Source organism: Phocoena sinus, chromosome 11 (assembly GCF_008692025.1).
Source record: "Phocoena sinus isolate mPhoSin1 chromosome 11, mPhoSin1.pri, whole genome shotgun sequence".
NCBI classification, from domain to species: Eukaryota; Metazoa; Chordata; class Mammalia; order Artiodactyla; family Phocoenidae; genus Phocoena; species Phocoena sinus.
Genome location: NC_045773.1, coordinates 45,020,397 through 45,034,941, shown reverse-complemented (window position 1 = coordinate 45,034,941; position 14,545 = coordinate 45,020,397). Strand labels below are relative to the sequence as shown.

The window sequence follows — 14,545 nt, the reverse complement described above, 5'->3', positions numbered from 1 at the left end:
ATAGATACTTTTGTGACTTCTGATAAATTGCTGAAATGCTCTATAGAAACACGATATCAACGTGCATTCCCAGTCAATGTGTGTAAAAATGCTGTTTTGTTAGAACTTTTAACAGTGGATACGTATCAAATTTTATAGCCTTTGCCAATCAACTTTATTGAGGTATAATTCACAGATAATGCGTAATATTTTAATTTAAAAATTCTATTAATTATAAAATATACGTAACAAAATTTACCATTTTAGCCATTTTAAGTGTATAATTCAGTGGCATTATGTATATCGTGATACGTATATTGTGCAACCACGATCACTGTCAATTTCCAGAACTTTTTCATTATTCCGAACAGAAGCTCTTCCCCATTAACCAGTAACTCCCATCCCGCCTCATCCCAGTCCCTGAAGACCTTTGTTATACTTTTTGTTTCTATGAATTTCCCTGTTGTAGATACCTAATATGAGTGGGATCATACATTTGTCCTTTTGTGTCTGGCTTATTTCACTTACCTGAATGTTTTCAGAGTTCATCTGTGTTGTAGCATGTCTCAGACTCATTCTTTTTTAAGGCTGAATAATATTCCATATATGTATATGCCACAGTTTATCTTTCCATTTGTTGATGGACACTTGGGTTGCTTCTACCTTTGGCTGTTGCAAGTAGTGCTGTTGTGAGCATTGGTGCAAATATACCTGTTTGAGTCCCTGCTTTCAGTTCTTTTGTGTATATACCTAGGAGTGGAATTGCTGGATTATTTGATAATGTTACGTTCAACTTCTTGAGATACCATAATAACTGTTTTGCACAGTGGCTGCACCATTTTACATTTCTATCAGCAATGCTTGAGGGTTCCAATTTCGCCACATCCTCTTCAACCCTTATTTTTTTCAATTTTTTTTAATAGTAGCTCTCCTAATGGGTATGAAGTTATATGTCATTGCGGTTTTGATTTGCATTTCACTAATTACCGATGTTGAGCACCATTATTTACCTTCTCTGGAGAAATGTCTGTCCAGGTCCTTTGCCCATTTTCTAACTGGGTTTTGTGTTGTTTATTTATGGGAGTTCTATATGTATTCTAGATGTTAACGACATATTAGGTATATGACTGACAAATACTTTCTTCCATTCTGTGGGTTGCCTTTTTACCCTGATAGTGCCCTTTGCATAAAGTTTTAAGTTGTGATGAAACCTAGTTTTTCATTTTTTCTTTTGTTGCCTGTGCTTTTAGTGTTCTAAGAAATCACTGCAAAACCAATGTCATAAATGTTTTCATTTGTTTTTTTCTAAGGGTTTTATAGTTTTAGCTCACATTTAGGTTTTTGATCCATTTTGAGTTAGTTTTTATTTATACAGTGTTAGGTAAGAGTCCAGTTTCATTCTTTTGTTACGTTTATATCCAGTTTTCCCAGCACCATTTGTTGAAAAGGCTGTCCTCTCCCCATTAAACGGTATTGGCACTCTTGTTGATAATCATTTGACTATATACGCTGAGGGTTTGTTTCTGGGCTCCCTGTTCTATTCCCTTGGTTTATAAATCTGTCTTTATGTGAGTATCACAGTGTCTCGATTACCATAGCTTTGTAGTAAGTTTTGAAATCAGAATATGTGATTTCAACTTTGTTCGTTCTCAGGTTTATTTTGGGGTCCTTTGATATTTATATTCTAGGAAGGATTTTTCTAATTTTTAATAGTTTGGTACTTTAATACAGTGAATGCTCATCGTCAATTTTTAAAATACAGTTTCTCCATTTGTGAATTACTTCACTTCTTGGTTGATGGGATTTCATTATTTGGTAGTTTTTTGTTTTGTTTTTTAAATAGAATATCTTTCAGGCTCTGCTTCTGGAGTTCCTCCTTCCTTGAAGCTTTCTGCCTGTGGTTTGGGGGCTCAGGCATAGCAGGCTGAATGAGACCTTCTTGCACCTTCAGGCCACACTCACCTCTGTGCTATGCTGCTTTGTTGCTCACTCGTGTGCTGGCTGCAGCTCTGGAAGACTCAGGGGCCAACCTGACTTTTTCTTCCTCTTATATGTGACCAGTTTGATTTTGTTTTCCAGTGAAAAAAGAATTTTTCTTTATATTCCAGGCTTGCAAACTTTTACTAGAATGTATCTAGGTATCCCTTTTTACTAATTTGCATTGCCAGTCGGTCTGTTAAATGCTGCAACCTTTCTTTTCCTTTCCTATTTCCTTAGGATTTCCTCATCTCTATTTCATCCTTTTTCTGCTCCTGAAACTCCTGTAGGATGGGTGTGGGATTTTGTGTGTCTCTCTTTTTTTTTTTTGCTTGCCTATTTATTTATATTTTTGGCTGCGTTGGGTCTTTGTTGCTGTGTGCGGGCTTTCTCTAGTTGCGGCAAGTGGGGGCTACTCTTCGTTGTGGTGCATGGGCTTCTCATTGCAGTGGCTTCTCCTGTTGCGGAGCATGGGCTCTAGGCACGCGGGCTTCAGTAGTTGTGGCATGTGGGCTCAGTAGTTGTGGCACATGAGCTCTAAAGCGCAGGCTCAGTAGTTGTGGCACACGGGCTTTAGTTGCTTTGTGGCACGTGGGATCTTCCCGGACCAGGGCTCGAACCCGTGTCCCCTGCATTGGCAGGTGGATTCTTAACCATTGCGCCACCGGGGAAGCCCAAATTTAGGGTCTATTGACTTAATTTTCTTTTGCTTTCTCACTCTTTTATTGAGATACAATTCACATATCAAAAAATTCACATTTTCTTGGTTTTTGTTGAGTTTATTTTTTAGAGCAGTTTTAGGTTCACTGCAAATTAAGGGGAAGGAGCAGAGTTTTCCCACATATCTCTGCCCCCACATATGCATCGCCTCTCCCAATTATCAATATCCCCTGCCAGAGTGGTACATCCTAAATTGACACATCAAAATCATCCAAAGTCTATACTTTACATTACAATCCTGTCTTAGTGTTGTACATTCTGTGGATTTGGACAAATGTATGATGATGTGTATCCATCACTGTGGTATCATACAGAGTATTTCCACTGCCCCCAAAATCTACGTGTTCTGCCTATTCATCCCTCTGACAACCACTGAACTTTTTATTACCTTCATAGTTTCTCCTTTTCCAGAATGTCATGTAGTTGGAAACGTAAAGTATGTAGTTTTCTCAGATTGGCTTCTTTTACTTCGTAACATTCATTTAAGGTTTCTCCATGTCTTTTCATGGCTTGATAGATCACTCTTTTTAGTGCCAAGTATCCCATTGTCTGCAGGTACCACGGTTTATTTGACCATTCACATACTGAAGCTCATCTTGATTGCTTCCAAGTTTTGACAATTATGAGTAAAGCTGCTGTTAACATCCATGTGGACATATGTATTCATCTCCTTTGGGTAAATACCGAGGAGCCTGATTGTTGGATTGTGTGGTAAGAGTACATTTAGTTTTGTAAGAAATCACCAAACTGTCTTATAAAGTGACTGTACCATTTTGTATTCTCATCAACAATGAATGAGAGTTCTGTTGCTTCACATCCTTGCCAGCATTTGGTATTTTCAGTGTTCTGGATTTTGCCTGTTTTGATAGGTGTGTAGTGGTATCTTGTTGTTTTAACTTGCATTTCCCTGATGACATATGGCGTGGAGCATTTTCTCATATGCTTATTTGCCATCTGTATATCCTCTTTGGTGAGGTGTCTGTTCAAGTCTTTGACCCATTTTTTCATCAGGTTGTTTTCTTATTGTTGAGTTTCAAGAGGTCTTTGTATATTTTGGAAAACAGTTTTTTATCGGATGGGTCTTTTGCAAGTATTCTTTTCCAGTCTGTGGCATATCTTCTCATTCTCAACATTTCTTTTGCACAACAGAAATTATTAATTTTAATGAAGTCCAGCTTATCAATTATTTCTTTCATGGATCATGCCTTTGATGTTGTGTATAAAAAGTCATTGCTACACCCAAGGTCATCTAGGTTTTCTATGTTATCTTCTAGGAGTTTTATAGTTTTGCATTTTACACTTAGGTCTGTGATCTGTTTTGAGTTGAAGTTTTGTGAGCGGGTGTAAAGTCTGTGTCTAAATTCATTTTTTTTCTTGTAGATGTCCAGTTATTCCAGCACCATTCATTGAAAAGACTATCTTTGCTCCATTGTATTGCCTTTGCTCCTTTGTCAAAGATCATTTGATTATGTGAGTCTGTTTCTGGGCTCTCTGTTCTGTTCCACTGATCTGTTCTTTGCCAATACCACGCTGTCTTGATAACTGTCGCTTTGTAGTAAGTCTATTTTTTTTTTTTTTTTTTGTAGTAAGTCTTGAAGTCAGGTAGCATCAGTCCTCCAACTTTGTTGCTCTTCTCCAGTATTGTTGGCTATTCTGGATCTTTTGCCTCCATATAAACCTTGGAATCAGTTTGTCAGTATCCACACTGACAATGTGGAATCACATCAAATCTACAGATCAATTAGGGAAGAATTGACATCAGGACAATATTGAGTCTTATTCATGAACATGGAATACCTCTCCACTTGTTTACTTCTTTGATTTTGTTCAATAGCGCTTTGTAGTTTTCCTCATATAGAAATTATACATATTTTATTAGATTTGTTCCTATGTATTTCATTTATTGGGTGCTAATGTAAATGGTATTGTGTTTTTAATTTCAAATTCTACAAGTTTATTGCTGGTAAGACTTATATATTGACCTTGTATCCTGCACCTTGCTGTAATCACTTAATAGTTCCAGGAGGTTTTTTTGTTGTTGTTAATTCTTCAGGATTTTCTGTATAGACAGTCATTTCATTTGCAAACAGTTTTATTTCTTCCTTCCCAATCTGTATGCCTTTTGTTTCCTTTTCTTGTCTTATTGCATTACCTGGAGCTTTCAGTGTAATATTCAAAAGGAATAGTGGTGAGAGGTGATGTCCTTGTCTTGTACCTGATCTTTTTTTATTCCTTAACTATTATTTATTTATTTTGATGGCGCCAGGTCTCAGTTGCGGCATGTGGGCTTCTTAGTTGCAGCACGTGGGCTTCTTAGTTGTGGCACGAGAACTCTTAGTTGTGGCATGCATGTGGGATCTAGTTCCCTGACCAGGGATTGAACCTGGGCCCCCTGCATTGGGAGCATGGAGTCTTACCCACTGGACCACAAGGGAAGTCCCTGTACCTGATCTTAGTGGGAAATATTTGAGTTTATCACCATTAAATATGATGTTAGCTGTATTTTTTTGTAGATAGTCTTTAACAAGTTAAAGAAGTTCCCTCTATTCCTAGTTTACTGAGTTTTTGTCATGAATGGGTGTTGGAATTTGTCAAATGCTTTTTTTGCATATATTGATATGATCATGTGATTTTTCTTTTTTAGTTTCCTGATATGATGGAAATTCACTTTTTAAAACTGTACAGTTTAGCGGTTTTTAGTGTAATCACAAAATTGTGCATGTATCACCACTATCGAATTCCAGAACTTTTCATCACCCAGTGAGATCTCGTACCTGTTACCCTCTTCCCCTCAGTCCCTGGAAACCACTAACCTACTTTCTGTCTATAGATTTGCCTATTCTGAATATTTCATATAAATATACAAAATGTGATATTTTGTGACTGGCATCTTTTCACTTAGCATAATGTTTTCAGGGTTCATCCATGTTGTAGCATGTATTAGTACTTCATTTTTTTTGGCTGTGCCACGTGGCTTGTGGGATATTAGTTCCCTGACCAGGTATCGAACTTGGGCCCCTTCAGTGAAAGCAGGGAGTCCTAACCACTGGACCACCGGGAAATTCCCCCTTCATTCTTTTTTATGCCTGAATAATATTCCATTGTATGGATAAACCGTATTTCATGTATCCATTCTTAATGGACACTTGGGTTGCTTCCACATTTGGCTGTTATGAATAACACTGCTCTGATCATGTGTATAAAGGTTTTATGTGAACATATGTTTTAATTTCTCTTGGGTACATACCTAGTAGTGGAATTGTTGGGTCATACGGTAATTCTGTGTTCAGCCTTTTGAAGAACTGCCAAACTCTCTTTTACTGCTCTTCCCTGATTTTATCTTTGGGTTTTCAAGCTTGATACTTATCCTTGCTCATTTTACTGAGAATCACTATTTTATTTCAGCAATCATATTTTCAAGTTTTTGTTCATTTGTTCTCTGATTGGTCCTTTTTCCTAGCTGCCTAATTTGATTTAAAATGTACTTTTGAATTTGAGGATAAATTATAGGATTATAAAAATTCTGTTTTGGAATAGAATTTAGGGTTAAATATTGTGACTAATATTTAAGGTTAAACATTAGGATTATAAAAATTTTATTCTTTTTAACCTGTGGGTCCCTTCGTTTTCATCATGGTCCTGCTTTTTAATGCTGTTGGTTCCTCAGATGCTTGGCGATCTTTAGTGCTTAGTTTATATTATGAATAAATGGTTAAATTGATCAGCATAGAAACTGGCAGTACACATTTCCCCTATGGTTCTCTTCCTCTGTTTCTCCAACAACGTCTTCTTTAAAGGGCTAGCCTGTGAGTGGTTGATGCCTGTTGACTAGTTGACTTGTATGTTGGGAGCCCACCTAGCTGAAGGAGCAGGTAGGCAGGCTGGAGGCCTCTTCAGTTTCCAGGTTGGGTTTTTCTTTGGGGTGGGGCTGGCTTTCCTCCATTAACCTCTTTCCTTGCTCTGGTATCTGGTGTGGAGGACCACTCTCTGTTCTCCACATCCATACTTGTATCCCACCCCAGAGTAGATTGCTCACTGCAGGGATAATTTTACATTTTTACCCTGGAGGCCAGGACTGAGGGTTTATTCTGTGTATCAGGGAGGGAGATGGGAAGGAGGCAGGACCTAACTGGCTCACCTGTTCATTGTGAAGTTCTCTAATCTGATGATTGTCTATGACTAATCCTTGCTTTCTGTTTTACTTTATTCCAAGCCTCTGAGGCTTGTTGGGAAGACCTGTCTTTACCTGTGGTTCTTAGACAGGAATTTCTTCTCTCCATTTTCTAATTGCATCTAAGTGTGTCATCCAGGATTTCCTCAAACATTCTGGTCTACTTTCAGCCCTTCTTTCTGTCTCCAGTTATTTAATTATAAATTTGTTTTCTTTTAGCAGACTCTTGAGGGAACAGAAAAGTGGGTGTCAGTGTCCCGTCTGCTATCGTAAAGTTTTTTTTTTAATTCTATTTTTTAAAATACAGGTTCTTATTAGTTATCTGTTTTATACATATTAGTGTATATATGTCAATCCCAATCTCCCAGTTCATACTCCCACCCCCGCGTTCCCCCCTTGATGTCCATACGTTTGTTCTCTACACCTGTGTCTTTATTTCTGCCTTGCAAACTGGTTCATCTGTACCATTTTTCTAAATTCTACATATATGCGTTAATATATGATATTTGTTTTTCTCTTTCTGACTTCACTCTGTATGGCAGTCTCTTGATCTGTGTTATTTACACGATTGTGATTAATGGGCTTTTTTTTTTTTCTTTTTGCGGTACGCGGGCCTCTCACTGTTGTGGCCTCTCCCGTTGCGGAGCACAGGCTCCAGATGCGCAGGCCCAGCGGCCATGGCTCACGGGCCCAGCTGCTCCGTGGCATGTGGGATCCTCCCGGACCGGGGCACAAACCCGCGTCCCCTGCATCGGCAGGCGGACTCTCAAGCACTGCGCCACCAGGGAAGCCCTAATGGGCATTTTTATTTTTCATTTGCTGTCTAAGCTATACAGAAGTGCTTCTAAATTTACAAATGTTTAGGATTTTTGGTTTATGTTTGTTATTTCACTTTTATTATATCATCATATGTCCTGTATAATTTTTGCCTTTGGGAATTCTATGAATTTATCTTTGTGCTCTAATAAAAAATCATTAAAAAAATGTCATGGGGCTTCCCTGGTGGCGCCGTGGTTGAGAGTCCGCCTGCCGAGGCAGGGGACACAGGTTCGTGCCCCGGTCCGGGAGGATCCCACACGCCGTGGAGCGGCTGGGCCCGTGAGCCATGGCCGCTGAGCCTGCGTGTCCGGAGCCTGTGCTCCGCAGCGGGAGAGGCCACACCAGTGAGAGGCCCGCGTACCGCACACACACACACACACAAATGTCATGAATGTAGTAGATAATGTGGTAATCATAGCTGGCCCATTCAGCACATATTAAATGTCAGACACCATGGTAATTTCTCCACACGGATTATTTCCTTTGACTCTTTGAGTAACTTGGTGAGGTACATATTGTTGTTAGTTCTAGTTAACATGAAGTCATCAGGCACATGAAGGAGGAGTAACTAACCCAGGGTTTCTCTCCTCCCCCGCCCCAACCATGGGGCCAAGACTGGCCTCAGGACATTTCATTCCAGAGTCCTGAACACCATCCTATACAGCCTCCCACTGAGTAAGTGTGGTCTGAGTTTAGATCGTAGAGCTTGATATATACATCTGTTACTATGATGCTTGTATGTTTGTATTCACTGTGGCTTTCTTGCTGTGCTTGGGAGAGAGGTAGATTGGAGTTTCCCACTACTATTGGGTTTACTTTTTATTCTTTAGTATTATTAATATAATAATATTATATATTATTATTTATTAATATGGTTTGTAACGACTCACAGCTTACATCCTTTGTAGGTCATACTGTTTTTAGTCCTCAAACAATCTTTTCCTCATTTAATGATTTTAGCCTTAAGTTCTGCTTTGATATTTACGTTGAAAATCCTGCTCCAATTTTGTTTACCTTTATTCAGTCATATTTTTACCCACCCATTTTCTACTAATGTGTTTAGTTACTTTGTTTTGATGTTGATATTATATTCATTCAACAAACATTTATTGAGGGACCATGCCAGGTACTGTCTTAGTGCTCGCAGCCCTGCCTTCATGGACCTTGTGGGCTAGTGGGGGGAGATGGATAATAAATAGTCTGTTTTATTAAACACACAAAGAAGTAACTAACATTTTAGATCTGCTCTAATACAGTAGCCACTAGCTGCATGTGGTTATTTATTTGTTTGTTTAAATTTATTTATTCATTTATTTAATTTTTGGTTGCATCGGGTCTTCGCTGCTGCATGCAGGCTTTCTCTAGTTGCAGTGAGCGGGGGCTACTGTTTGTTGCGGGGCGCAGTCTTCTCATTGTGATGGCTTCTCTTGTTGCAGAGCACAGGCTTTAGGCGCACGGGCTTCAGTAGTTGTGGCACAGGGGCTTCAGTAGTTGTGGCTCGCGGGCTCTAGAGCACAGGCTCAGTAGTTGTGGCACGCGGGCTTAGTTGCTCCGCGGCATGTGGGATCTTCCCGGACCAGGGGTCGAACCCGTGTCCCCTGCATTGGCAGGCGGATTCTTAACCACTGTGCCACCAGGGAAGCCTCATGTGGTTATTTAAATTTAGAACTAGTTCCATATTTCTCAAAAAACTAAAAATAGAACTACCCTATGACCCAGCATTTTCACTCCTGGATATATATTTGAAAGAAACAAAAACACTAATTCGAAAAGATAATGCACCTCAATGTTCATAGCAGCACTCTTCACAATAGCCAAGACATGGAAACAGCCTAAATGTCCATCAGCAGATGAATGGATAAAGGTGTGGTACATATATACAATGGAATACTACTCAGCCATAAAAAGAACCAGATTTTGCCATTTGCAGCAACGCAGATGGACTTGGAGGGTATTATGCTAAGTGAAATAGAGACAGACAAATACTGTATGATATCACTTATATGTGGCATCTGAAAAATAAACTAGTGAATATAACAAAGAAGCAGACTCATAGAGAAGAAACTAGTGGTTATCAGCAGTAAGAGGGATGGAGGAGAGGCAAGATAGGGGTAAGGGATTAAGAGGTACAAACTAATTTGTATAAAATAAGCCAGAAGGATATCTTGTACAACACAGGGAATATAGCCAGTGTTTTATAATAACTATATGTGGAGTATAACCTTTAAAAATGGTGAATCACTATATTGTACACTTGTAACTTATATAATATTGTACATCAATTATACTTCAGTAAAAAACTAGTTCCTTAAAGTAAATTTTGTGTGTGTGTGGGTATACATATATATATTTCTTCAGTTGCACCAGCCATACTTCAAGTGCTGGATAGTCACATGCGTGTGGTGGATACTGTGCTGAACAATGTTTCTGTTATCACACGAAGGTTTATTGGCCATTGCAGCTTTGCGTGCTGTTATGGATGTGGGATGTTCTGAGCTACAGTGTAATGGGTCATGTGGGGCACCCGAAACGGTGACCTTTAAGAAGAATTCTGAATTATGAGACGGAGCCAGTTTTGTGAGGGCATTACATATAGATATAGCTGTATGTAAGTATTTGGCATAAATTGAGAAATACTGTCACTATTAGTTTAAATAGTTTACAACTTAAAACTGTAGGAGTTTCAAGGAGGGTGTTTTCTCTTGTTCTGATAGGAATTGTTTCTCGTGAGAATGGGAAAAATATTTAATTAGCATGTCCTGATACATTTTTCTTTTAGTTGGATAAATCTGGTTGCCATTATCTACTTTTGTAGATTGAAAAAGTGCTTCAAGGTTTCTGAAGTATTTTGAGCTTGTCTTTGAACTGAGATAAATAAGTTTTTGCCTTGCATCCTTTAATGCATTATTGAGTTTTTGATAATAGCATTTGTTTTACATTGTGAGAAAACTCAGAAGTTAATCCATCTGACCTTCTAAACTGCACACATTTAAGCAATTCAAAACTGAAGTGTAATTGACTTGACTGTGGTCCTGTATCTGGTCAGTGACAGAGCTGTGACTGGAAGCTTTTCCTTGTAACTTTTGGGCCAGTGTCCTGCCAAATCTTTTTCAAAACCATTACTTTTAAAACATAATCTTCTTACTCAGAGGCAGAATGCTAATCATAGAAATGCCTAGGACTTCTTTAATCTGTTTATGTTTAGAGATTTAAATGGCTAATCCGAGAAGCGTTGAAAGCCATAAGAATTATCTCTGTGTGATAGAGTTCTGACAACATGAACACTTACCTGTGGTACTTCTCTGAGTGTGATTTGTTTCCCTCCATGGGTTCTGCACAGTTTATTTTACGAATATGAAAAGTAGAGGCTCTCTGGATGAGGAACATGCAATGCAAGCATTACTAAGTAAGAGTACAGTTATAATCAACTCAACCATTTTTTTTCCAATTAAAAAAGTCTTATCAAAACTAATTTTCTCCGTGAAGTGAACATTTCCAAATCACCTGAAGTGTTATTTAATAATTTATATTTCATTTTAAAACTACTTTTATAATTTAATACTTCATTTTCTGCTGGGTAATGAAACAAACACCTCACTGAAAGTATTTTTACAATATTTGTTAGACTTGTAAAAATTTCTTTTAAAGCGAATATATACACATATGCTTCACTATCCTGATATTAATTACTGACTACTTGCGTATAAACTCATTGGTCTACTAATAAGTAGAGCAGAAATCTTGAGAAAGAAAGACGGAGCTGGAGGAATCAGGCTCCCAGACTTCAGACTATACTACAGAGCTACAGTAATCAAGACAGTATGGTACTGGCACAAAAACAGAAATATAGATCAATGGAACAGGATAGAAAGCCCAGAGATAAACCCTCGGACATATGGTCACCTTATCTTTGATAAAGGAGGCAAGAGTATACAATGGAGAAAAGACAGCCTCTTCAATAAGTGATGTGGGGAAAACTGGACAGTTACATGTAAAAGAATGGAATTAGAACACTTCCTAATACCATACACAAAAATAAGCTCAAAATGGATTAAAGACCTAAATGTAAGGCCAGACACTATAAAACTTAGAGGAAAACATAGGCAGAACACTGTATGACATAAATCACAGCAAGATCCTTTTTGACCCACCTCCTAGAGAAATGGAAATAAAAACAAAAATAAACAAATAGGACCTAATGAAACTTAAAAGCTTTTGCACAGCAAAGAAAACCATAAACAAGATGAAAAGACAGCCCTCAGACTGGGAGAAAATATTTGCAAATGAAACAACTGACAAAGGATTAGTCTCCAGAATATACAAGCAGCGCATGCAGCTCAATATCAAAAAAACAACCCCCAAATGGGCAGAAGACCTAATTAGACACTTCTCCAGAGAAGATACACAGATTGCCAACAAACAAATGAAAAGATGCTCAACATCACTAATCATTAAAGAAATGCGAATCAAAACTACAGTGAGGTATCACCTCACACCAGTCAGAATGGCCATCATCAAAAAATCTGCAAACAGTAAATGCTGGAGAGGGTGTGGAGAAAAGAGAAACTTCTTGCATTGTTGGTGGGGATGTAAATTGATACAGCCACTATGGAGAACGGTATAGAGGTTCCTTAAAAAACTAAGAACTACCATATGACCCAGCAATCCCACTACTGGGCATATACCCTGGGAAAACCAAAATTCAAAAAGACTCATGTACCAAAATGTTCATTGCAGCTCTATTTACAATAGCTCGGAGATGGAAACAACCTAAGCGCCCATCATCGGATGAATGGATAAAGAAGATGTGGCACATATATACAATGGAATATTACTCAGCCTTAAAAAGAAATGAAATTGAGCTATTTGTAATGAGGTGGATAGACCTAGAGTCTGTCATTCAGAGTGAAGTAAGTCAGAAAGAAAAAGATAAATACCGTATGCTAACACATATATATGGAATTTAAGGAAAAAAAATGTCATGAAGAACCTAGGGGTAAGACAGGAATAAAGACACAGACCTACTGGAGAACGGACTTGAGGATATGGGGAGGGGGAAGGGTGAGCTTTGACAGGGTGAGAGAGAGTCATGGACATATACACACTAATAAACGTAGTAAGGTAGATAGCTAGGGGGAAGCAGCCGCAAGGCACAGGATATTAGCTCGGTGCTTTGTGACAGCCTGGAGGGGTGGGATAGGGAGAGTGGGAGGGAGGGAGACGCAAGAGGGAAGACATGGGAACATATGTATATGTATAGCTGATTCACTTTGTTATAAAGCAGAAACTAACACACCATTGTAAAGCAATTATACCCCAATAAAGATGTTTAAAAAAACAAAAAAACTAAGAACTACCATATGACCCAGCAATCCCACTACTGAGCATATACCCTGAGAAAACCATAATTCAAAAAGAGTCATGTGGGCTTCCCTGGTGGCGCAGTGGTTGAGAGTCCGCCTGCCGATGCAGGGGACATGGGTTCGTGCCCCGGTCAGGGAAGATCCCACATTCCGTGGAGCGGCTGGGCCCGTGAGCCATGGCTGCTGAGCCTGCGCGTCGGGAGCCTGTGCTCCTCAACAGGAGAGGCCACAACGGTGAGAGGCCCGCATACCGCACCAAAAAAAGAAAAAAAAAAAAAAAAAAAAAGAGTTGTACCACAATGTTCATTGCAGCTCTATTTACAATAGCCAGGATATGGAAGCAACCTAAGTGTCCATTGACAGATGAATGGATAAAGAAGATGTTGCACATATATACAATGGAATATTACTCAGCCACAGAAAGAAATGAAATTGAGTTATTTGTAGTGAGGTGGATGGACCTAGAGTCTGTCATACAGAGTGAAGTAAGTTAGAAAGAGAAAAACAAATACCGTATGCTAACACATTTATATGGAATCTAAAAAAAAAATGGTTCTGATGAACCTAGGGGCAGGGCAGGAATAAAGACACAGATGTAGAGAGTGGACTTGAGGACCCATGGAGGGGGAAGGATAAGCTGGAACAAAGTAAGAGAGAAACATTGACATATATACACTATCAAATATAAAATAGATAGCTAGTGGGAAGCAGCGGCATAGCACAAGGAGGGTGGGAGGGAGATGTAAGAGGGAGGGGATATGGGGATATACGTATGTATATAGCTGATTCACTTTGTTATACAGCAGAAACTAACACAATATTGTAAAGCAATTATACTCCAATAAAGATGTTAAAAAAAACAAGCAGAGACTTTAAAAAATTTTTATTTTCCATTTCACTGTTAAAGCACAACTTGTTCAGTTTTTGTCACCGTTACAGATGGTGCTACAGAGGGCATTGCGTTCAGGTCTCCCCGTGTACACAAGGGAACGTTTCTCTGGACCGTATACGTACAGGAATGTTTGCTCACCCTGTCTCATTCCACTTCTATCTCATGTTAATGCTTACAGTTGTGTAATGTGACTAACTGGGGTTGGTTTCCTTAGTCCTAACTCTCCACTTCAGAGCCCATTTTCTCTCTGTTTACAGAAGGGCCAAGGTAGCTCGGTTGATTGGTTTACTGGCCTCGCACACAACGGAGCTCCAGGAAAATACACCTGTTATTGAGGTAATTTCTTTTATTACTGAAATGTTACGAATGGCAAAGATTGTTCTTGATTTTAGAACATGCAGCTTTCATTGGTGTTAAGTGTGGAATTATGGCAGTTGTTATAAAATAACCTCAGTAGGCCTGTACACTTCAGCACGGCCGCTCATTTACAGCATAGTCTGTTGTCAAAGGTGGTGCGGTGGAATTACAAGGCTTGTGGACTCTAGTCATCATTACTGCATTTCAGTAATTTATGGATAAGGTTTATTTCATTACTAGTTTTCATGTGGTCTACTCAACATTTTA

General features: G+C 38.9%; 1 protein-coding gene across 7 annotated transcripts in view; it reads left to right on the top strand.

The window, feature by feature from the left end:
- Positions 1 to 14,545, top strand: part of ULK4 (unc-51 like kinase 4) — a 530,371-nt gene that overhangs the window by 41,378 nt on the left and 474,448 nt on the right. For all 7 annotated transcript variants that reach the window (XR_004352053.1, XR_004352054.1, XR_004352055.1 and 4 more), the window contains one exon: positions 14,179 to 14,257. Coding sequence is in view for 4 of the 7 variants with exons in the window: in XM_032647445.1 (XP_032503336.1) it covers positions 14,179 to 14,257 (79 nt within the window). In the remaining 3 variants the exon portion in view is untranslated. The remainder of the gene's footprint in view (positions 1 to 14,178; positions 14,258 to 14,545) is intronic.